Source organism: Pinus tabuliformis, chromosome 7 (assembly GCF_031772625.1).
Source record: "Pinus tabuliformis cultivar Carrire ecotype Pingquan chromosome 7, CPIR1, whole genome shotgun sequence".
Lineage (NCBI taxonomy): Eukaryota > Viridiplantae > Streptophyta > Pinopsida > Pinales > Pinaceae > Pinus > Pinus tabuliformis.
Genome location: NC_142293.1, coordinates 1,585,227,126 through 1,585,253,863, shown reverse-complemented (window position 1 = coordinate 1,585,253,863; position 26,738 = coordinate 1,585,227,126). Strand labels below are relative to the sequence as shown.

General features: G+C 36.0%; 1 protein-coding gene across 1 annotated transcript; it reads left to right on the top strand.

Annotated features, from left to right (window-relative positions):
• The first annotated feature begins 341 nt into the window (after positions 1–341).
• On the top strand, positions 342–1,901 carry LOC149254145 (benzyl alcohol O-benzoyltransferase-like). Its single transcript, XM_089456990.1, has 2 exons — positions 342–860; positions 993–1,901. Exons 1-2 carry the CDS (start codon positions 429–431, stop codon positions 1,899–1,901), a joined length of 1,341 nt encoding a protein of 446 aa, XP_089313116.1. The 5' UTR covers positions 342–428.
• The last annotated feature ends 24,837 nt before the right edge of the window (positions 1,902–26,738 follow it).

The following is a 26,738-nucleotide window of genomic DNA, read 5'->3' as shown; positions in this document are numbered from 1 at the left end:
GATACTTTGCAGGGTTAAAATTTGATGGGTAAATTGTTCGTAAGATTACTGTACTTCTGGTTGGTTGCGAATCTCCTACGTCGTTGGTTTTTAATTACCTACCTGGTGCCTTTTCTTTCAATAATCATTAATGGTTTGTTAGCTTGTCTGTGAAACTAAACATCTCACTTAAAAATTAAACCCTACCCTATCTTTTCCACCTAACGATTAGACCACCTCCTCCACTAAAAACAACTCTAGCTCTAATTCCACTTATAATCTTATAAATAGCTCTCACTCTAATTCCATTTATAATCTTATAAATAGGTGTTACATTATGCAATCTCAGCAGCTATCCTTCATATACTGTATTTCTCTTGCTTCAAAGTGTCTAACACCGTTGGGCTATTTCTTCCGGCTTTGGCTGAGTATCGAAAATTTGATCTTTCATGGCATCTCTGCACTTCAAAGTCACAAGAAAGCCGGCCGTCCTCGTCGCTCCTTCCCGGCCTACTCCAGAAGAGTTTCTGTACCTCTCCAATATCGATGATCAACCGACCCTGAGATTTCATTGCCCCGTTGTTCAGTTCTATCGGTTCGACCCATCGAAGAAGGGTGAGGATCCCGCCCGAGTTATCAGAGAAGGGCTGGCCAACGTTTTAGTGATCTACTACCCTTTTGCTGGAAGAGTCAGAGAGGCTCCCGCCGGAAAGCTCGTGTTGGAGAGCACTGGAGAAGGCGTGCTGTTTGTGGAAGCCGATGCGGACGTTGCTCTGGAAGAGTTAGGAGACCTCCTGCCGTCCTTTCCCTGCTGGCAAGATCTGATGTACGACGTGCCGGACACACTGACTATTACCAATTCTCCTCTCCTTCTAATTCAGGTTCGTTCAATCATGTTCTGACTCGATTTTTTTTATGTTTTCAGTTTGTTATGGCGCATGGTGGCATTGAATGCTTTTTCTTCCAATCGAAATTGTGACTTCTAAACGTACCATGGCGTCTCAAACTTTCAGGTAACGCGTCTGAAATGCGGAGGGTTCATATTCGCCATGACTTTTAATCACACCATAACCGACGCACTTGGCCTCGTTCAGTTCATGAACGCTCTCGCCGAAATGGTGAAGGGGGCTACGAGGCCTTCGGTTCTCCCTGTTTGGAAAAGAGAAAACCTCCGACCCCAGGCGAATCCCGTTGTCAAACTTCCTCACTATGAATACGATCAAATAGAAGACAGAGATCGGAAAATGGTGCCACCTAACGAGTTGATCCACAATTCGTTCTTCTTCGGACACAAGGTGATCGAGTCGCTCAAACGGCAAGCAGTAGGGCAATGCAAGTACTCAACGTTTGAAGTTCTATCGGCGTTTTTGTGGCGTTTGAGAACGAAGGCTTTCCAACTGCACGCGGAGCAGGAAGTTAGGTTCATATTCACCGTGAATGTCCGCACGAAATCGCACCCGCCGCTTCCTGGAGGGTTCTACGGGAATGCGATAAGTCTTGCATGCGCGAGGACGACCGCAGAAGAGCTGACAAACAAGCCGCTGTCTTTCGCTGTGAAATTGATAAACGAAGCGAAAACGGCTGTGAACGACGAGTACATCCGATCGGCGATAGATTTGATGGAACTGAAGGGGCGCCCTCACTGCACAGTGGTGGGCTCCTTTTTTGTTTCAGACGTTACCAAAATCGGCTTCAGAAATGTGGATTTCGGGTGGGGAAGAGCAGCCTACGGAGGTCCTGCAAGAGGCGGGGTAGGAGCAGTGCCAGGTCTGGTCAACTTCTTAATCTCCCATCGCAATAAAAGTGGCGTGGAGGGAATAGTGGTTCCCATTTGCTTGCCCTCTGCTACCATGCGAAGATTTGAAGCAGAAATCAGTCATGCTATCGAAAACACTCCTCCTTTTGCGCGCTCTTATATCTGAAAAGTTATCGGGTGTTATACAAAATCTCACATCAGGTTGGCTTTAGATGGGTTTGGATTTGAATTGTTTGCGTAAGACTTCGTTATCTTGTGTAATTCTGTTGCTATTTAGGAATAGGCATGTTGTATCTGCATTAGTATGTAATGTTTATCGCCTATGAAATCAATTGCTCGTTTTAATCTCATATATAATATATGTAAGGTGTTCAGACGTTATCAGTAAAACATGTTTATATGGAAACATCTAAATTAGAAATCTTATAACATTATTTTGCACGATACAACGCATATTACATTACATTTAATATTTCTAAATTTCCATTAATCATAGTAATTAATGGGAAAGTTGGTATTATATTGTGTGAAATTAACATAAATTTATTTTAAATATTGATTTAATATGAGCCAGGTTTAACATGGGCAGATTAATTTCTTCATTGGCATATTTTTGATGAATAGACATTAATTTGATGAATAGACATTATTTAAATATTTTTTTATAATTTTTATTTTTTTAATGGCCGATTGACTCAATAATAAAAATTGTATAAGTTAAATTGTAATTTAGAATTGTTAAAATAAAATTTAAAAATATATAGAAGAAAATTATTATTCTCAAATTAATTTAAAATAAAATGAAATTAATTTATGTTAAATTACAAATGGTTATAATGTTCTTTAAAATTAAATACTTATAATTATTTTTTAAAATTATAAATATGAAATAAATATATTATAGTATTTTAATACATTATTTTTAAAATCCCCTTTATTTACTGCATCTAATCATAGCTATAGTTACTATAATATTTATAAAATTAGAAAATATTTTAATATTTTATTTTTACTTAATAATAAATACATTTTTCCTTTATTGTATTTCATGTCATTTATTTATTTTTCCTATTATTTTTTTAATTGAATTAAATTTATTTTTCACTTAATTATCAATATAACTTTCATATCATTTAACCTATTCCAAAAAAATAAGAATATTATTATCATCTTAATAAATAAATATATATATATATATATATATATATATATATATATATATATATATATTACTGCTATTTACATTAAAGTATTATATTGTATTATAAAGAATATAAGTGTGAATCATTAAAAATTCACATAATCACATATATATATATATATAATTATATAATTATAATTATATATATATATATATATATATATATATATATATATATATATATATATAATTTTTAACCATTTAAATAAAATTATAAATAAATATTATTAATCATTAGTTTTGATATTTCCATAACTATAAAATTATTAACAAAATATTAAATATAAGTTTTTCTTTTAATGAAATTTTATTAATGTATATCATTCATAATATATAATTTTTTTTTTGGAATTTCATTAATTTATAGTTCACATGAATCTATGCTAGTTATATATACACATTATGAAAGAGTTTATTAATGGAATACTAAGTTTATCTCTATATATAGAGACTCTGACTAGATTGTTAGACAATGATAGTTATTTTGGATTTATATTACTTTTCAATCTCCTCATCTTCTACATCTATTTCATAGAAAAGTGTAATTTCCTCATAAAACTGCAAATATTTTATTTTATCGCAGTGAAAACAAAATTGGATATTATGATTATTATTTGAATTAAGTATTAATGTGTGTTAATTATTAAAGAGAGAAAATTGTTTGGGTATTAAAAATTCTTGTAACTTCTCATAACACGGAAGTTATGGAAGGAAATTGCCAAGAAAACCCTAACTACCTCCTTGATTACGAATGCTCCAAAGAAAGCCATGGGGGGGGCATGGAGAGAAGGAGGAGGAACTGTAGGCAATTGCCAAGAAAACCCTAACTACCTCCCTGATTATGAATACTCCAAAGAAAACCTTGGGGGGGCGGCATAGAGAGAGGGAGGAGGAACTGTGCTGACAGTAAGAGTAGCTAAGTTTGGTGGTGACCATATAGTGAAAACACTGTGTGCAAAACTTGCAGAAAGACATTGGTCTTGTGAGCAAGCTCGCGGAGAGACTTGGACCTGACGGCAAGTCTCATGGTTGGGAGGATTGAAATATGCAAATAACATAGGTGACTTCAGTAGTTGAAATTTCTTCTTTTATAGCAGTTCAAGTAGGTAAAAAATCCTAGAATAATCTATTTTTATAAGTTGTTTATTAAATGTTCAGATTTGGTAGCATTTAATACTTGGAATGAGTGTTGTACAGAAATATCTGAAACTTAGAGGCAAATATTCCTACATAAATAGAGTTTGGGCACTTAGGTACAGACTCAGGAAGATAATCTTTATTTTGTTCTTCTGCTAGGGAGGAAAAATAGAACTAAACATGCACATCATATAAACAATAAAACTAAACATGTATAGCATAAAAGTAAATAGAAGTGAACATGCACAACTTAATGATTAATTGATTAATGTCTATCTAGTTATGAGAAGGAAGAGTGAGTAAACAATCCTTTGCAAACAAAAAGAATGGTGACAGTGAAAACTGAACGACAGTGATTGTAGAAACAATAGGAAAAGTTTGTTTTACTTCCAAAATTAAAAGGATGACTGCAATTTCTTTCTTTTTTATCATTTCCTGAGATTGGCAATTAAAACCCAAGAAGCAGAATAATGATGTGCATCAAATAGTCGAAACTTGAATTCTTAGAAAGAAGCTACCGTGCAAGCAATAAGTATAATGTATACATATAAGAAATGCAGCCACGGAAAAACATACAGAGACTTATATCTCAAGTCGATAAACTACTTGATACGAGAAGGTTGCATATAAGAAATGGAGTGCCTCCGACATTGTATATATAGAACAATGATAGAACTTAAAAACAAGAACCCAGTACTTCAAATGCTACGCATTTGGGGATTTAACGGAACTTACACATAGCCTAGAGTCTCAAATATTACATATTGATATATCAGAACTTAGAATTAACCCAGCTCTTTGAATGCACCACTACCCAGAACCCGGGAAGGTGCAGAATCAAGAATACCCAATTTAAATTGCAGTTTTAAAAAACAACAAAAAAGAAGTACTTCAAATGCTATGCATTTGCAGATTTAACGGAACTTACACATAGCCTAGAGTCTCAAATATTACATATTGATATATCAGAACTTAGAATTAACCCAGCTCTTTGAATGCACCACTACCCAGAACCCGAGAAGGTGTAGAATCTAGAATACCCAATTTAAATTGCAGTTTTAAACAACAACAAAAAAGAAGTACTGGGTTAGCCATAGCTACAAGCCTCACATGCCAGAAAACAGTACACCTGGAAGTGCCGTAGAGAAGGGACTTTGGTCTTCTATCAAATTTCCAGAAAGTGGCAGCATAAAACCGTGAAACATTTTAAAAGGAGACTGAACGGATAAACCACAAGACAAACGGAGCTTCCATCGAAAAGACTACGATAGTACAAGTTATGTGTAAACTTATCAAAACAAAGGCATTTATCCTGTTAACATATTGATTCTCTATGATAGGCTTAATCTCAAACCAAAACCCTAGTCCAGAATTTAACAGCCCATTTACACCACTATGAATATGGAAACCCTCGATAGCATACTTCAACTATCTCAGAACAACAAGCACTGAATCAACCATTTTAATATCTTATTCTATTAATAATATATAAGTGCGACTAGGAAAGACATACCTGTAATCCATTAGGCGACTGAAGCAAGAGGATGGAAGCAAGGTCTGCGAAACCCTCCATGGTGAACTCTGAGCACCTCATGTCCACTTCCACAACACCTACAACTAGAAAATGACAATATGTCAATGAAAGCCAGCAGTCAATGAACTAAATGTAATACCAAAAGGATATAAACCTTATAACTTTCCTGGATCTTGCTGCACCTAGGAAGCGAAGCCATCTACACCAGCCATGGTAACCTCGGCACTAGACAAACCCTCATGAAGCGAAACCCTGGTCGCAGAGATGAACTTACCTGAAGCAAAACCCTTGTAGCCGAGTCGAGCACCAAGAACAGAGGTGAATAATGAATCTCATCACTAGCAAACAAAGCGTTGAAGATTTCTAGGATGAAGCACAACGATCGGATAGGAGCCTGAGCTTCCACACCGTTGATGAAGCGAGGGGAACAAAGTAAGGAGTACAAATGGTGGGAAGATGGGTGAACGGACGAAGCCTGCTCTTGCCATGTCTCCGTGGCAGAGCATACCATTAATACAAAATCAAATTGCAAACCAAAACCGTGTGCAACTAAAGCCTAGAACGATTTGATTACATTAAAAAAATCACTTGTGTAATTATATCCCTGTCAGAGCTCAATTAATCGAAGTATTATTGCATACAGAAATCAGACTAAGTCTCTTACCTATGTACAATTCATTATTTGCCAATACGGATGTAAATAATTTATAACCATGCCTTAATCGAAATTACAAATAGTGGAATTTTTTTTTATTTTTGATATTTTTGTGATTATGGAGGTGTGACAAGAAGTTAGTAAAGTGGGGTTTCTGGTTTAGTAAAAGAACCCTTGTTCAGTGCCTTTTGGAAAGTTAGAAATCTAGAGTGTTATCTTCCAAAACTAATGCAAGATCCAAAATATAAGGTTAAATCTAGCAACATCGAAGAATATATCAAGTATATACAAGATCACACTCTAATATGCAAAGTCACTGGTTTATGAAGCTATATAAAGTATTTGATTTGGTGGATTCTCACATCTCCAGGTCAAATATAATTGGATTTGGGGGCACAAGGATCCTTCACGGTCATTTTCTCTTAGCTTGGAAGAGATATCCAAGGCTTTTGAAGGAGGGCTTTATTTTTCTACTAATGTAGGGCTCTTCATGCAGTTTTGAAGGGGCTGTATAATCTAGAGAGGGAGGACTTGCTATTTGGTGTGGGTATGACTTTTTTCTCTCCCCAAGGAACATTGAGAGTAGGAAACCCTTGAAGGCATTGATGATGCCATCTGCCATTTTTTCAAAATATCAAAGGCTACAAAGAGAGGGAGATGCACCTCATATGCTTGGATTTATGTTACATGAATATCCTCCAACCTCTTCTAGCCTCCATAGAAATAGGGTTTGGAAGAATCAACATGTCCTCATTAGATGCAGAAGCTACCATGAATACAAGAATCTTATTAGGGATTGTCTAATGAATTGCAAGGAATAGACACCCTTCCCAAAAGGAGCTTGATGATTTGGGAAAAGTCCCTCAAAGAAGAAGAAATATAAGTGTATAAAATACCTCAAATTATTGCCAAATCTCTAGATTTGGAAATAGATTCTTTCTCCTATGTGAAGGGGTCTCTAGAGAAAAACAACATTCAATAAAGCATGTAATCAGTAAGAGGAAAATCCCATAAGCCTGTATTGACTCCCACATAAATTATGGAAAAATCAAGAATGTGAAAAAATCTCTTGATGATCATCAACAAAATCCATAACCACGATTAGCCCCTTTTTTAAAGAAGTTCAAACAAAAACCACAACACAAAATATAAATATAGATCTCTCACAACTCACAAGAAAAGAAACCAACTAGACTCGGGAACTTAGTCTAGTTTTGGGATTCAAATCAGGGATTGCAAAATAGTAAACTAAAAAACAAAAGAGGAAGAGGAGAGAATAGTTGCACAATAAGCCATATAAAAAATGTTGTATTGCAAAGTAGTGAACTAAAAAAACAAAAGAGGAAGAGCAGGGAGGAGTTGCAAAATAAGTCAAATTAAAAAGGTTGTCAGAGCAATTCATCGTAAATGTCCTCAAGAAATCCCATCCGCCACTCTCTGAAGGGTTCTACAAGAATGCAATATGTATTGCATGTTAGAGGGCAACCGCATAAGAGATAGCAAGCCACTATGTTTGGGGGTGAAATTGATAAAAAAGAACAACTGTGAATGATGAGTACGTCAGATCTGTGATAGATTTGATGGAACTGAAGGGGTACCCTCACTACATAGTTGTGGGTTCATTTTTCTTATTTCGGACATTACCAAAATCGGATTCAGATATTTGAATTTTCGGTGGGGAAAAGTAGCCTACGGGGGTCTAGCAAGAGGCGGGGTAGGAGCAGTGTGAGCTCTGGTCATCTTCTTAATGTCACATCTTGAGAAAAGTGGTGTGTGGGGAATAGTTGTTCCCATTTGCCTGCCTTATGCTACCCTACAAATATTTTAAGCAGAAATTAGTCATGCTATTTGAACTTAGATGGAGAAGGTAATAGTTATTGGAAAACCATTCGAAATAAAACCAATTAACAATATATAAAATTATTTGAACATAGTCATTGAAGTATGTTATAATTTGTTAAATATCACATGTAAACAAAATGAATTACACTTTTTAATGTTAATATTGAACTATACTATCAATATTAATTTAAAATATCACATTTCAATTATTGAGTATTAAGGGAACTACCTATCTCACATATACTAAAATATGGAAAACCATTATAAATAAAATTAGAATTGTTTTACTTTTAATTATTTTATCTTTTTGGATAAAACTAATTTGAAATTAAAGTGAAAATTAAAATATTTTATTTATCACATATTTTTTCATGTTAATACATTTTAATTTGTAATTTAAGTATGTTTTATTATTTTTTAATGTAATATTTTAACATCTCCCTTATACTAAAGTAACTCATAACATGATAAAATATTTCTCAGTAACTCATAATTTATATTTATTTAAATAGTCTTCACATTTAATGTTTAATTACTTATAAATATTACTCCATAAAAACATAAGCCTTTACATTTATTTAAATCTTGATTTTTTTTAGTAAAATAAATATAATATTTGAGGTTTTTCTCTCTACAAATTTTATAGTTTTCTCTACATAGTCGTCCATGCTTAGCTCCATTGGAGGGGACTCAACCCCCTCTTTTAGCTAGATTATCTGAAAATATCATAACAATTATGGATCTAGTTATATTCCCCTTCAATCTCTTCATATTTGACATCATTTTCATAGAGTAGTTGGGGAAGTGATGTTTCTGGTTTTGCAGCACAACCCCCACTTGGTGCCTCTTGGTAAGCTAGAAATCCAGAGCATTTCCTACCATAAGTGGTGGACATGGTACGCGTGATTATTGGCTAGTTTGATGGTTCTTTTTTTGTACCACTTGATAATCGTTGGAATTTTATGTACTCCTCACACATTTTCATGAACTCACCTGAACTAGAATGTTTTATAGAAACACTTCACAAAAATTTGTACTCATCTTTAGTTAATGAAAAAGAAACACTTGGTTGTTTCTTACTACTCCATGCCACAATCCTAGATCTAAGTCTAAATGCATATCCTAAATTATGTTTTCTGTTATCAGGATTTCTGGCCCAATTTGAATCAAAATAGCTTGTCAAATAAACATTTAAATCATCGTTGTATTTAATACCAAAGTTATCAATTCCTTTTAGATACTAAAAGAAATGTTTCACTACTTTCCAATGGATTTCAATAGGTTTGGCCATGAGCTGACTTAGGATGCTAACTGCGTATGCTATGTCTATCTTAGTTGTGGTGACATAGTTTAGACTTCCCACTAGCTAAAGATACAATGTTCCATCCACCTCTCTTGTCACATCATTACCGTAGAGTTTGGCATTATGTTCTAAAGATATCGATACTTCCATACATTGGTCCATTTTGAATCTTTCGAGTAGTTGCCTAGTATATTTATTTTGTGTAACCAACTCATGACCAACTTCTCTTCATATTTCAAGAGTTAAGTAGTAATGCAATTCAATATGGTCTTTCATTTCAAACACCTATGAAATTTTTTCCTTATATTCGTTAATTAACCTCGAAGCATTGTCTATTATAATCATATCCTAAACCTATAGGGAAATCATAATAACATTCCCCTTTTGATCTGATCTAATATATAGATTATGGTCACTTTTGCTTCTCATAAATCCATTTTGAAGAAAGAAAGAATCAATGTTCACATACCAAGATCTTAGTGCCTATTTTAGTCATTGGGGCTTCACTAAGGGAGCAATACCATACCACATGGGTTCATATTGGGGGATATATATTTAGGAGAAAATGACATAATATATTGAGCATATATTAGGGGGTAAAGGGTTTTTATATTGGCAGGTATAAAAAATGGAGCTCAAAGTTAATGAAAAAATATAAAGGGGTATAAAAAATGTTAATGAAAAAATGGATACCTACAATATCTAGTGAAAGTAGGGGTTTTTCAAATTGGGAAGGTGTATTGAGTTATATTGGTAGGGAGTTAAATAATGTGATTTTTATAGGTATTTTCCAATATGTAGTCAAATTAGGGGTATTGTTTAGTATGCCACGAACACACGTGATATGTCAGAGGTTCATTGAGTGAAGCCCCCATGATTTTAATCCACATAACACTTTCTTTAATTTGCAAAGAAATCACTCTTGACCCTTTTTAACAAACCCTTATGAACAAACAAGATATACTTCTTCTATTAGTTCCAAATTCAAAAAAATAGACTTAACATCTAGCTGATGTAATTTCCATTTATGTTTTGTAGCTAAAGAAATCATAAATCTAATTGTATTTAACTTAGCTACATGTGCAAAAGATTATTCATAATCAATTCTTTGTGAGTATCCTTTTGAAACTATCATAACCTTATATTTATCTACACTCTATCATCTTTAAATTTTGGTTTGAATAACCATTTGGATCCCATGGGTACAATTTTTCAGGAAATTATGTTAATTCCCAAGTATCATTTTTCATTATCGATTCATATTCTTCCTTCATTGAATCTCTCCATTTTTTATGCTCATTAGCTTCTTTAAAGTTCAAAGGTTTTATGACATAATTGGTTTCATCATTAATGTAGAATCTTTAAATGTTACCGGTGGTTGAGTTTGACTAATTTCCCTTCTTAGTGCTTCACTTATTTCATCTCTCCTCCCACTTCACATTGAATATTTTCTTCCTCTCAGTGTGTTGTGGATGTTAGTGGTGTCCATGTCACTAGATTGTTCCTCCTCTTTCTATTCATGTTTGTTACGTCAAATTATAGCCTTATAATTTGATTAACATAAATCATCAACTGAGGGCAGGTAAGCTTATGAGATGTTGCGCAAAATATACGCAGGCTTAACACTATGAGTGTTGATTAATCTAGCAAGTCAATCATACAAAACTAATGACTCTTTCTTGCATCAATTTCCTAGCAGCAAAGGCTATAGAGTGGATCAAAAATCCCTCTACAGCTCTTAAGATTGTTGATGATGATGAGGAAAAGATATAGAAATCAACTTACAAGAAACTCAGAAATTCACTCAACATTATGAATCAAATCTTCACTAAATGAATTCCACACATTAACATGAAACTAGTTCATTTAATCAATTGCTACTGATATATTAGAAAGAGTGCATTAGCTGTAGGAACAAATTATTATTACATAATAGAAATAAAATGCATAAACACTAAACTACGGGAGTTGTGAGCAAAGGGGGCCCTCCCTTACTCACAACCCCTTCAAATTAGAAGAGCTTTCTCCCTAAAATAGTCAGAACATATTATATTGTATTAATATGGAAAAGGTACAGTCAAGTACAATATGATATACAGTCTTAGCCAAAACCAATGCAACAACCCCCTAACATATAAACTGGAACATAAATTATACATTTACAAAAGCCCATATATGGCTCGAAGCAAGGAAGACTACTAATCTAAGCCATCGGCTACCAGTCTTGTTACAAAATATCAAATTTAGCCATATTGGGTCTAATCCATGACAGAAAGGATGGATTAGACGAAATTCGTTACATGGTTGTAGATTTCCTCCAAACGACCATTAAGAGAAGGTTTATGAATTTTGGTGGTATCGTTGGCAGATATGAAACAGCCAATAGAACACCATCCATATGTGATAAGTTCCCCACAAAACCCATGTTCCCGTTTGACTTAAGTATTTGTGGAACATAGCTAACCATCGATGTTGCTGCAGGAAATATGGGTGGTTACAGGAAATCTGTGGCTATAGGAATTTCGGAGTGTTTGCAGGAAATAGGATCACACAACTATCTATAGGAAATGTGGGCCTGTTTCTGAATCAAAACAAATCTGCACAATAACTCTAGATTAGTTGGCATGGTAATTAAATAAAGAACAACTAGCTGTAAGGAATACTTAAAGTTAAGGTAAAAGACGATTTTTCATGTTAATTTGCATACCTTCAGCATATGGCACCCTTTTGGCAAAAACCCAAGTATTATAACCGAAATAGGCATAATAGGGGTTAAAGATAGTTCAAAATGGGAGAGGTAAAGTATGGAAAAAGGTGTCAAAATTGGGCAAAACCAAGCCCCAACATCTCCCCCACACCTAGCCTCTTGCATGCCCCTTATGAAAGAAAAAATGTTGCGTCTTCCCCAAGAAAGAAAAAGAAAAGGAAATCATTCCTTATCCCGAGCTACAGCTACTACAGCCAACTCATATGCTACCTCTGCCAATTGGTCCAACTGGTTACCACTAGATTCTGCAGGAATTTGATCCTTGTATAATTCATTCTAATTTTTCAGATGATTGTTCCTAGCCTACTTATTTTTCATAATTCGAGGCACTTTTTGGACCCACTCCTCATGTTCTTTTTGTATATGCAGGTTGTTCTCTTTCAGGGTCTCGTTTTCCTTTCTCAAGGATCTTTCTGAAATGGTGAGCTTGATGATGATTTATTCCAATTCCTGTAGAGACCGTCTCTTCTTGGGGGGTTAATTCCCCTTCCTAATGTTCTTGAAGGGATTGAGGGGACCCGAGGTCCTCCTCTGCTTGTTTTTCTCCTACTGTGTTATTCTTGCTTCCATGCAGCGGGGATTCCTAAAAGGACATTACTTCTTTGCCGATGAACTCAACTTACTCGATCTTCTCTTTACCTTTGGGTGGGACGTGGTGTTTATCCTTATTATTATTGGTGTCTCGGGAAACAATTCTGCATCCGTAGTATCCTTTATAGCCAGCTGAACAACCTGAATTTTGGTAAATATTTTCGTAGAGGTGGAAGTGCCATTCTTCGACTTAGGTTGTTTGCCCACAGTCTCCCCTGTCACCACCACTTCTTCATCCCTATCTTCTTCCTTCGTCTGGAGCCCAAGGGTCTACGACTTCTTCTTCTTTGGTTTTTCTATAGGCTTCTTCTCGATGGGCTTTGGAGAGTCAAGGTTGTCCCTTCCTTCCTTCTTTACCAGTGGCCCATGAGTCTGTGGCTTTTTCTTTCATTTTTCCATTGGTTTTTCCTCTTTAGACTTTGATGGGTCAGATTTTTTATCTTCCTCTTTTCCCCTTATTTTTAGCCCACACGTCCGCGACTTTTTCTTCGTATTTTATACCAGTGCTTCCTCCATGGAATCGGTGGAATAAGAATCCTCATTTTTTTGCAAAGTAATTTTCTGCCAGGAACTACTCCCATGTCTGCTTCTTGTCTTTCAAAACCTCTACAGGATGATTTTCACCAGTCCATAGTGATAGAAATTTTCCTCTAAATTGGCCCCTCTCTCCTTGGCAGTCGTCAACATATTCATCAGAGACATTCTCAAGTAATATGGAAAATTTAACGACTTGTCATGAAAATGGGCGAGGAGCCGAATGTGAAACAAGAATGCAAGCCCAAAGCGACCTTCACACGTTATGTATTTCTGCAGGAAAAACAATAAGTTTCAGTACTTACTTTTCAAGAAATCCTGCGAAATTCCCTTACTCTAGTCGGGGTCAGAATGTTCTTTACGAAGGAAAGATGTGCACAAGCCCTTGTTGAAACGCTGGTTTTTAAACCAACGTTCTCCCAGCTGTGGAATTTTGCATGATCATGCTACCAAACCCTTGGTTAAACTTTATTGGACATCCCCAACTTGATTCTTATCACCTTTCAGACTCAGGGTGAAAGATTTTGTGACTTCCCTGTTGTGGTGGCTGAATTGTTGGAAAAATGGCAGCCACCCTACCTTTTCCAATCTCGCCTTACTGCGAGGGCTGGCCTCCAACAACTCGGGCCCTTACAGCTCGAAGCGGATGGGGCATGCAATGTCGACATGGTGAAAAACTGGAAGACAAGGCGTATGCTCTTCTTTGAAAATATCAGGTTTAAGCTTTCCAATGGACTTGCACAACAAGGGAGGGATTATTATAGAAAGTTATAAAAAAGCACGGGATTTTTGAGAGATAGGTCGTGATCATGATTGTCATCATGATCCGACCTGTAGGAAGATTTGGGGAGTACGTCTACTGGTCTTGTCAGAATCATGGCAATCAAGAGTGGAGCTGGAGTCATAATGCACCAGATTACGATCGTTTTTTTCCACAATGTTGACCATAGCCAAAAAATCATACAAATGTTAAAAATTAAAGCATTAATTACCCTTTACCCAAAGTGTCCTGTTGCGGGCTATACTTTACCTTTCTTACCTTCCAATGGTCTAGTCCTTCGGATGATGCATGCTTGTCCTTGAGATGATAACCCACATAATAGTTAAATAAGATATATGACTTCATAATTCATGACCTCGACTAGTAATTAAAATTTGTCAGTACTTTAAATAATTTAAGTTAATTCTCTGTCTGTGGCATTTTTTTTCTTCAGAAAATTAGGGTGGCGTTGCAAGAAATGTAACCGAGACTGTTGATCCTTCTGTCAGAAATGGAACTGTGACTGCTGATCCTTCTATAGAAAATCGAACCACAACTTTCAGAACTTCTGCAAGAAATCAAACCATGACTTGCGGAGCTTCTGCAGGAAATTGGACCATGACTTACGGAGCTTCTGCAGGAAATTGAACCATTAATCAACACTTCCCCCTCATTTGTGTACAGTTCACTGCACATGAATAAAGGTGTTGATGTAGAATGTGCAATGAGCTCATTGGATTACCAGCCATTGAGGTTAGCTGTTAACCAATGCAAGTCCCATCACCTTTAATGAGAGCGAGGACCAAGGTACCCTGATGCATCCTATCGGGTGTGAATTAATGAGCTGTTGTCGAACCCCCCTGTAGGATCCAACAATCAAGGAGCCATAGTGATTCCCCATTACTACTAGTGAGGTAGCTTTTCATTAGGGCATACAAGCTTCAATGCATCATAAGACTCTGATATTGCACCCAGATAACTTGCTGATGTCGATGGGCCAACATTGTTGGAAGGAGGGCCTTAAGAAATCCCACATCAGTCCACCACAACCAATCCAAATTGAACTGAAAATAAAATTTATTGAGAGAATCCTAAAGAACCTAATGACCTATAATTTCAACGAGCCCAGTGCAGTCCATGCTCACCAGATTTCATTTTTAGAGAGTCTGAAATACTTGGAAAATAAGACTCCAAGGGGGCTCCTTTTCTGTAACTAGTCCATTGGGCCTGGAAAAAGGAATAAAATTATACCCAATAGACATTTCTCTCATGTTTTACCCAGCACAAGGAGGAATAGAGTGAGATCATTGTGTCAGCAGGAAATCAGGAAGAGATAGTGGAAGGAATGATCCCTTCTCTCACTATCTTGAGCTCTCTTCTCTTCACAATTTCTTCCACAAATTCCTCCTTGGATTGGGGTTTTTGATATAACTTGAGTCTTCGCCCATTCACCAAGAAGGTAACATTCCCATCATTAATGTTTTTAACCTGAATAGATCCATTATAAAAAAATTTCTCAATTTCATAGGGGCTCGACCAATGTGTGTTAAATTTCCCTTTAAAGTTGTTAAATTTTGAATCATACAACAATGCCCAGTCCCCCTCTTTGAACTGCTTCTTTTTAATGTATCTGTCATGCCATTTAGCCCTTTGTTGCTGAATCAAGTCAGTGTGTTGAAAATCATCCTACCTAATCTCATCCAACTCATTGAGTTGTAGGATCCTTTGCTGCTGAGCTTTGTCAAGGTCTATACCCAAACCTATTTCCATTTTAAAAGTTTTGATATGCAATTCAATGGGAAATAAAACTTTCTTTCCATACACCAATTCATATGGAGAAATGCCAGTGGTATTTATCCATGTGATCCTGTAGGCCCACAATGCTTCAGGAAGTTGGTCAAGCCAATCCTTCTTATGTAATTGCACTGTCTTGGTAAGAATTGTCTCCAACACCTTATTTGTTGATTCCACCTACCCATTGGCCTATGGATGATAAGGGGTGGACATCTGATGAGTAATATGATATTTCTGCACAATTCTCTGCATAAGCTTTGACAGAAACTAGGTACCTTGATCAGTGAATATTTCCCTAGGTACCCGAAATCTTACAAAAATATCAGGAAAGAAAAGAAAATCTACCACTATTTTCTCTGTTGCTTTCGGTAGTGCTCTTTCCTCCACTCACTTCGTAACATAATCAATACAAACTAAAATATACTTCTTACCTTTGGACATAGGGTTGATTGGACATACAAAATCAAGAGCCCACCTCTCAAAAGGTTCTATGAGAACCTGTGGCTGCAAAGGCATCTCATCTAATTGTACATGCCGCCCCATTCTCTGGTAGTTGTCACACTTCCGGACATATTCTCTTGCATCTTTGAAAAGACTTGGCCAATAGTAACCTGAGCGAAGGATCTTGTAAGTTGTCTGCTTGTCTGCAAAATGTCCTCCACATGGTTCATCGTGACAAGATCTCAAAATGTCATAGATATCATCTTCCCTAACACACCTGCAGATAATCAAATTAGGTCCAGTGAAAGAAATATCTCCCCTAATCCAAGAGTAATCAACACTTTTCCTAATAATTCTCTTTTTCTAATTAGATAAAAAGTAAGGAGACAACTTTCCTATAGTAAGGTAATTGGCCATGTCTGCAAACCAAGGTGTTTTAAAAGAAATAACAAACAAATTTTCATCAAGAAAGCTATCATTAACACAAACATCGTCACCTGCATGGTTGAGTCTAGATAAGAAATCAACTACCTGATTTTCCTTTCCAGGACTATCTAATACTGTGATGTTAAATTCTTGCAACAACAAAAGCCACCTAGTAATCCTACCATTAGTAACTGGTTTATTCATGAGATATTGAATGGCAGAGTGATCGGTGTGTACAAAAAATTCATAGCCCGTGATGTAATGTCTAAACTTATTAATAGCATAAACCACAACAAGGAATTCTTTTTCAGTTACCGTATACTTCAGTTCTGCAGGAGTTAAATTTTTACTACATTAATAAATAGCATGGGTTACAGGATCCTCCTTTTGTCCTAGTACTTCTCCTATGGCTGAATTAGAGGCATTAGTGGAAATGTGAAAAGGCAATTTCCAATTTTGGCCTCTCAAGACCGATGCTGAAGAAAGATTTTCCTTCAGTGTATCAAATGCAACTTGACACTCATCATCCCAATGAAAAATTCAACTTCTTTAGTCAATAATTTAAATAATGGAGAGGTTACCTTTGTAAAATTTTCAGCAAACCTTCTATAGTAGCATGCATGTCCAAGGAAACTTTTGACTCCCTTATGATTGGTTGATGGGGGCATCTTTGCAATGACTTCAATTTTGGCCAGATCAACTTTAATTCCTACAATAGAAACATGATGACCCAAAATAGTACCTTCATTCGTAATCATAAAACATTTTTCATTACTTAATGAGAGATTAGTTTCTCTACATCTCTGCAAAACTTTCTCAAGATTTTGTAAAGCTTCTTCAAAAGTATCACCCATGACTGCAAAGTCATCCATATAAACCTCTATGGAATCATGCAAAAGATCAAAGAAAATACCAAGGACCACCCGCTGGAATGTGGCTGGTGTGTTGCATAGACCAAATGGTAATACCCTATATGCATGGGTGCCCGAGAGACATGTGAATGTAGTATTTTTCTAGTCCTTTGGAGCTATCATAATATGATTGTACCCGATGAACCCATCTAGGAAGGAAAAATATTTTGTTCTTGCTAAATTGTCCAACACTTTGTCTATAAAATTCAAGGGATAGTGATATTTCAAGGTTGCCTTGTTTAGTTCCCTATAATCCACACACACTCCCCATTTACCATTCTTCTTGGGTATAATAACTTACAGAGATACCCACTGACTATCCGAGATAGGATAGATGAACCCTACAATTAACAATTTTTGCAATTCATCTTTGATAATTTCCCTTAAAGTGGGGTTCATCCTCCTTTGTGGCTGTCTCATAGGCCTGGCTTTCTCTTCTATATAAATATGATGAATGCACGTTTCTGGGTGAATTCCTCTCATATCTGTGTATTCCCAAGCAAAAGCGTCTGAAAATTTTTTCAATGCTTGAATTAACTATTTTTCCTGTTCAGGGGTTAAGGTAGAATTAATAGTCAAAGGTTTTTCAAGAAAAATTTCAACCACCTTACTCCCCCATTCAGTCATGGAATATGTAGGAAATGCAGATAATAAGGCTTAATGTAGTTCGGATGCTATACTATGCTAATGAAAATCTTGCAGATTAGTAATGAAATCTAAATTATAACTAGACTTCCCTTCTTCTTGCTGTAAAAAATCAGGATTAGAAATACAACAATTTGTCAAATTTGCTTCTGAATTTTCTTTAACGCTCATGACTTGGGCGATTATAAAAATTGGTCAGGTACATTCTGAATCATGCTCTTCTTCTTCAACCCAAAGTGTGTTTTATGATATTAAGAGAGGTTGAGCAGGGGGATACAAATTAATATGTTTTATTTTAGTCCCATGAGTGATGGTCTTGTTTCCGGACCTACACCGTATGTAAGAATTTGCTGTGGCTAACCACAGTCTCCCCAAGATCAAAGGATTCCCTCCTAAGTTAGTTTTGGGTTGAAGAATGTAAAAATCTACAGGATACTTCCAGGAATCCAATGAGATGACAATTTATTCTAATACCCCCTCTAGCTTTACCTTAGACTTGTCTTCTAGCTCTAACATGGTAGGAGAAGGCAATAAGTCAAAGGTTCCTATTCTAGATAAGGTGTCCATAGTCATCACATTAATGGCCGATCCAAATGAATTAAAGTGTTTTTTATAGGATGTCCATTGATAAAGGTCATAACCACAGGGATTCCAGGGTCTATATATGTTTCAGTAACAAACTCGGTAGACATTAAACTTGCAAGCTTTCCACCTACTTGAATGGTAGAGAGTTCTCTCTTTTGTCTTCCTCGTCTCCTGTTACATAGCTCCCTTATTATTTTGGCATAGATCGAGATATCTTTATTTGCTTGCAGCAATGTGATCTTAATGCATACATTTCTCAGTTCAGAGACAAGATCAAACTTGGGTTGTTTTAGTTTCATTTCCAACCTCTCTGGAAAAGGAGGCTGGACTGTATGGGATGAGGAAGGTTCTTGTGGCCTTGAAGTAGGTTGTTTTGTTGGTTCACGTGTGGTTTCAACTTCAAGCATTTCTAGAGTATCTTCCTCTACAATCCCTTCAATTCTTCTGGGCTGAGTCACCACTTTTCTAGACCTAAGCTAGATTTACAGTAGTGACACAGGAAATTCCTGTAACACAGGAACAAAAATTTCCTGCAGCGACTGTGGTGCAATACAGTAGGTAGGAAGAGTGGCATAAGTGACCAATCCAATGCTGTGAGTGGATTGGATGGTTTTATTATTAGGGTTAGACACTGGATGGGTAGGAACTTGCGTAGGACGAGGTTGATTTGGTGGGGTAGGCAACTAAAGTTGTTGTTGTTAAGGTTGAATCATTTGTTTTTGTGTGGGTTGCGGTGAATACAAGTTTTGAGAAGGAAAATTTTGAGTGGTAGGGTAAGAAAAGTTCCCCTGCCAAGGCTTTTGTGGAGGCCAAGGCTTTCAGGGCATTGGAATATTCCACATCTGATTTTGAGTATAAGGAACTTGATAATGCGACTGAGCCATACCTGCAACACGTGGTTTCCATGGTCTTTGAGGTACCATTACATAAATTGCATTGACAGCTCCTTGATTTGCTAGATATGCTGCTTTAATTTCATGAAGTGAAGGACACTGATCAGTGGAATGCTCTGCTTCATAGATTCGGTATACCTCTATACTATCTGCAGGACATTCCCTCAAGGCATGGTTCTTCCTGCATTTCTAATAGAACACGGCCAGGTATTTCTCCAGTTCCTCCTATTTTTCCTGTTTCTTCTTAACCTGCAAAACACCCAATTGAGAGGATAATGTACTAAGAATATCAGTTTTAAAATTTTCAAATAAATTACCCATTTCAGCTATGGTTACTCCAGCTTCAGCAACTGACTTGACAAGCCTGCAATATGTATCTCTTGTTCCTCCTCCAACTTTAGAATTTCCTCTTGAATATCACCGACATATTTCACATACCTCATCATAGCCCAACTTTGATATGTCACCTCCTCCCATTAAGTTCAAAATCTCCAGAGATTCTAGTCTGATTGCTCTGAGAAAAATTGTTCTTTTAGTATCCTTGCTCAGTTGATTCATTTTCAATCTCTGTAGGTTATACTGAAATCTCTCCACCAAGTCCTCAAGGCTCTCCCCCTCCTTCTAAGTCATGCCAAAAATCTCTTCTCTGAGGTCCCTAGTCTTGCAATAATCTTGATATTTCCTTAAGAATACCTTTTTCATTTCCTCCCAAGTTGTAATGGAGTTTGAAGCCAACCCCATAAACCACCTGAGAGTTGCATCCTTCAATGTTGCAGGAAACAACTTCAGCTTCTGAGCATTGGAAGAATAGTCATAGCTCTTGCATAACACATCGAACTTGAATAGAAAGGCATCAGGATCTTCACTGGGAACCCCATGAAAGTTAGGCAAGGCTGAAGGAGGAATATTCTTCATCTGAGTAGCTCCACCAGCCTCCCTGATAGGGAATTCGAATGTGACCAGTTCTTCTTCCTTCTCATCGTATCCATCTGTGTGACTAGTCCCTTCTTCATGAGCCATTCTGGACCAAAAGGAAGTGGGGCCTTTGTAAACTACAGATTCTACAGAATCAATGGTTTGAAATTCTGGTTCTTGAATAGGATTTCCAAGGAATTCCTTTTCAGGCTGACCACTGAGAAAAGATGTTGTTTTCCTTGTGACAGGAGATTCAAAATGGGCAGCAACATAATATTTTCTTGCAGAAGCTGCTACTGTAGAAGCAGGAATATGTTCTGGGCTCTTTTTAGGAGCACAAACCTCCTGTCTGGACTATTCTTGTCTTGTTGCCTTATATCTTGCAGACTTCTTTTTCCTTTCTAGTGTATTATTAAATGAAGTGGTGCTCACACCACCACAAAAGGCATTTGTAGATGTTGGACCCAATCATCTACTATGCAAACAAATTAAAAATCAATTACTTACCAAACAATCAGGACACGGCTTTGGAGAATTTCTGACCTTCTCCGGTGCATAGGCTTTTCCCTTCTTCTTACCACTTCGACTCCCCCAATCCTGAAAATTCCAAACAATTCATATAATACAAAAAAAAACACTTCAGTATTATCCCTTTACCACCTCCCCGACAACTGTGCCAAAATGTTGTGTCAAATTATCGCCTTATAATTTGATTAACATAAATCATCAACCCAGGGCAAGAAATCTTGTGATATGTTGTGCAAAATATATGCAGGCTTAACACTGTGAGTGCTGATTAATCTAGTGAGTCAATCATACAAAACTAATGACTCTTTCCTACATCAATCACTTAGCAGCAAAGGCTATAGAGTGGATCAAACATCCCTATACGACTCTTAATATTGTTGATGATGATTAGGAAAAGATATAGAAATCAACTTATAATAAACTCAGAAATTCACTCAACATTATGAATCAAATCTTCACTAAATGAATTCCACAAATTAACAGGAAACTAGTTCATTTAATCAATCGCTGCTGATATATCAGAAAGAGTTCATTAGCTATAGGAACAAATTATTATTACATAACAAAAATAAAATAAATAAACACTAAACTACGAGAGTTGTGAGTAAAGGGTGCCCTCCCTTACTCATAACCCCTTCAAATTAGAAGATCTTGCTCATTGAAATAGATAGAACATATAATATTGTATTAATCTAAAAAAGATACAGTCGAGTACAATCTGATATACAGTCTTAGCTGAAACCAACCCAGCAACCCCCTATCATATAAACTAGAACATAATTTATACATTTACAAAATCCCATATATGGCTCGAAGCAAGTGAGACTACTAATATAAGCCATCGGCTAATAGTCCTGTTACAAAATATCAAATTTAGCCATCCTGGGTCTAATCCATGACTGAAAGGATGGATTAGATGAAATTCGTTACATGGCTATAGATTTCCTCCAAATAGCCAACGAGTGAAGGTTTATGATTATGGACAGTATCGTTGGCAGATCTAAAACAGCCAATAGGAAAACATTCATATGTAATAAATTCCCCTCACAACCCATGTTCCCGTTTGACTTAGATATTCGTGGAACATATCTAATCGCCGATGTTGCGACAAGAAATCCATGGTTGCAGGAATTCCAGAGTGTTTTAAGGAAATAGGATCGCACAGTTGTCTGCAAGAAATGCGGGCCTGTTTTCGAATCAAAAAAAGAATCTGCACAAGAACTCTAGATTAGTTGGCATGCTAATTAAATAGAGAATAACTAGCTATAAGGAATACTTAAAGTTAAGGTAAAAGACACTTTTTCATGTTAATTTTCATACCTTCAGCATACGACACCCTTTTGGCAAAAACCTAAGTGTTATAACCAAAATAGGCATAATAGGGGTTAAAGATAGTTCAAAATGGGAGAGGCAAAGTATGAAAAAGGGTATCAAAATTGGGCAAAACAAATCCCCAACAATGTTTATCATTTTCTTCCTCTTTAACATCATCATACTCGTGACAAATATACCATGCATCATACCTATTATCCTTATGGCCTTTATCTTCTTCAAGTTCACAAAATAACACATCTCTACTTGCAAAATTAATTTATGTGCAAGGATCAAATAACGTATATGCTTTATTCTTGGAATAGTAACCAAATAAAATACACTCTATATCTTTTGTATCAATTTTCCTCCTATCTTCTTTCAGAACATGAAATATTTCTTTACTTCCAAATATTCTTAGATGACTTACTATTGGTTTATAACAATAAAGTTCTTCAAAATAAGCCTAATTATCTAAACTTTTTGTTGCACTTCGATTTTTCAAGTAAACAACAATGTTAACAAATTCACCCTAAAAATAATTGGTAAGTTGTGTTACCTTTTAACATGCTATATGCACATTATGCCAAGGTTTTGTTCTTCCTTTACACTACTCCATTCTATTGTTTAGTATATGGTACTATGTATTATTGTAAAATTCCATGGAACTTCTAGTACTTGATGAATTCATTTGAAATATATTCTTCCCCTTGATCTGATCAAATGATCTTGATATATTTTCATGTTTTATTTTCAACCAAAAGTTTTAATTCCTTAAAATATTTAAATATGTTACTCTTCCTCCTCGTGAAGTAAACCCATGTATATTTTGTACAATCATCAATAAATATAAAAAAGATATGCTCCACTTAATGATCTAGTCTAGATAAGACCACATACATATGTATGCACAAGTTCTAGAACATACCTTTCATTTTATCTATATGAGTAGGGAACTCTTCCCTATGCATCTTCCCTAATGCACACCCTTTATATGAAGAATATTTGTTTCTAATTATTGGAAGCCCTTCTACCATTCCTCATTTTTGGAGTAGTAATAGATGATTATAATTAATGTGGTCATACCATTAATGCCAAATAGCTTTTGTTTCCATGGTCGTGGATGCCAATGCTTGATGGATTTTGGTTGTGACATTCAGTTTATATAAATTACAATTATGACTCCTATTTCAACAATCTTGAAGTGACCTTGCATATATCTCATGATACAATGTCAATTTACAAATTCTACTTTCAAACCCCAAACTGTTATAGTGGAAACTAAGATTATATTTTTCTTAGTACGAGGCACATACATCACATTGTGAATTAGTTTCAACACAACAATTAGGTAATTCCACTAATACATCCCCACACCCTTTAATTTTGTATGGAATATAACAACCCCGGGTTAAAAGTTCATGTAATAAAGTTAATAAAAGAAAAATAAGACCAAGGTCATGGGACACGTATTCCAAGTTGGATGTTGGGCAAAGTATCCTAGTGGGCATCACTTGTTGTTTATTATGTCTAAGGGGAAATTGGCAAAGGAATTAAAAAAGAATTTAAAAAGGCATTATTGACATTTTATTTATGAAATAAAGGAAATTAGGAGAAAAGGAAGGTGAAAGGTGATGGGTTTCATGTGAGGAGGAAATTGAAGGAAAATAGAGGGGAAAATGAAGAAATTAGAGGAAACCGTAACAAAAAGGCATCAAAGCATGAGTTTGGGGTATATTGTCAGCTGAGTTTTGGAATTGGCTTTAGAGAGGAGAACAACACGAAGAGGAGAAAGAAAGAAAACAATAAAAAGAAGGACACAGAAAGAAAAGGAAGACAAAGAAAAGGAAGGATCAAGGAAGGAAGAGTTGGATCAAGTAGCTTTGGCATAAACGCTTGCAGGCAACAGGTTGCATGTATGATTTCCTAGCCGATTTTGGCATGCATGGTACATGCATCTATGTATTTGGTTCATTTGTTTTCATTAGCATGGGTTTTTTCGGGTTTGACAGTGGTTTTAGCATTGCCTTGCCATTTAAATATAACCATGGTGTGATAGGATTCACTCTTGTTAAGCTTTGGATTGTCGAAAGGTTTCAGATTCAGGTGAGATGGTGTCATGAAACTCCTAAGGGTTTGGGGTGCATATGGTCTTCTTTGAGAAGCCCTCAATAGGTGAGTGGAGATAGGAAAATTCCTCGAGGGATGGTGAAGGAATTCTGGGGCATCCAAGCTTTGTTTGGTTTTGTGATCTCGGGACAGGTTGAGTGAGATCATGGTAGTGTGAAGGTGGAGGTGGTTTAACCTCTGTTTTACCTTAGTTTCTCATGGATTGATTTATCCCATGAGATCCCACATTCATGCTTGGAATATGGCACAGGGGTGATTAGCTAGAAGAAATATTTGGTTTAGACCAATCTATGGTCAGGTGGTACGTGGAAGTCCCTGAATTGGTTTTTTTTTCATATGTTAATAATAGCTAAGTTCCTATTGTTTTTAGTTAGTAAATATACTTATTATGATGTGGATTTTATGGTTGTTATATCATTGTTATTCATATCGTTATATGTTGGTTATAAGCATGATTTTATGACAGACTCAAGTTATGGCTGTTATCATATTTTGATTAGTAAAGGAATGATTATTAAATGAATGAACTAATAGATGTTATTGTAGCTATTTTAAGAGGGCATTAGATCTTATTGATGATTCTCATATAACTTTCATATCTATTTGTTCAGATAGGCATTCATGACCTCTAGATTTCATGTTGACCATGTGTTTGACAGAATGATTGTCATGGTTAGACCTGGTTAGGTTAAGTCCTTGTATAATTTTCTTGCTAAAGGATTTTTTCTTGTGTCATTTATCATTTTTGAAAGTTATATCAAGTTCTGTGCAGAGGTCTGGATCCTAGCCTTGAAAAAGTGTCGTAGATCTCGAGGTCACATACAGAGAACTGGGTAATTTAGACTGCAGTCGCTGGGAGCCAAGGTCATCCATGCGACTAGAGAATTAGAGTCATTGGATTACCTTGTTATGTAAGTGATTGGGATTCAAGATCCTAAAATGGTCAATTTGGCTCTAGGTTTGTGCACCTGAGTGGTGGATTAGCTCTTGGGGGTCCTATAGTTCCTGAGGAAGGTCAGTAAAGTTTTGGTTGGTCGATTCCACTTCCTTAATTTTACTTAGGGAGTAAATTCATGTCATAATATCCATCCACCAATTTTTACCCCTACAGGCCAGTGAAAGTGGGTAAATGTGGGAGGTGGCATTATAGATTAGTATCAAAGCATGGTTCAATACTTGGAATGGATGGGTTAGATGCATGTTGTTATGTATGCAGTTTCACGGTTATGGTTGTCATGCATGATGTCATGGTATGCAGTTGGTATTTTCATGCATGATATTGGAATATTGATATGATTATTATTATACATGTGTTGTGATAATGAGGATTTATTTTGTAGATGAGATAAGCCTCCCTTGAACATCATTAAGGTATGATTTTGATTATGGTATCTATTTGGTTTATCTAACATGGCATGCTTATAGGAAGAAGAGAATAAAATATGATGAGAAAATGGTGGACTACAGTTCACGTGACCCTCCCTACATATTTGTTGGGTAGCAAGGAGATGAGTACTCTCATGATATAGTAGACAAATTGAGGAGTTTGGGCAGAGATTAGAAGTTTCAAGGAAGACAATGACAGGTTGGTTAAGGCTCATCAAAGACTTTCAAGGGCTTAGGAAAAGCAGGTAGAGGTCAATGCAGTCATCCTTCAAATTTTCATACTTGGAGAGACATGGACAACTGAGGATTAGCCAAGAACATGAAGAGAAGACTAATGGGTAATATGGTAGTAGTTCTCGGTCAAAATACAAGTTGGATATAGGGGACATAGTTAGAGGTGGAAGATCATTGGGTATACTTGATAGGAGGACTGGTATGTATGGGTTTCATTCTAGTTCCTCTTCTAAGAGACATCATCATCATCACTGCCATCATCCTTATATAAGGAGTGAGTAATTTCTATAAGAGTTCAATAAATTCAAGCCTCCTACATTTCTTGGAGAGATAAGGAATTAAGAATATGTAGAGGCATGTTTTTTGGGATGAATAAATTATTCAGATTGCATAATTGTTCAAAGAACATGGAAACCAAAGATAACTACCTTTAGTCTTAAAGGGAAAGCAAATATATGGTGGGAAGATGTGAATAATGTC

Excerpts from the sequence above, each read along its gene's own strand:
- LOC149254145 (XM_089456990.1), top strand. The coding sequence starts at position 429 with ATGGCATCTCTGCACTTCAAAGTCACAAGAAAGCCGGCCGTCCTCGTC. Across the intron at positions 861-992 it reads CTCCTCTCCTTCTAATTCAG|GTAACGCGTCTGAAATGCGG; the intron begins GTTCGTTCAATC and ends TCAAACTTTCAG.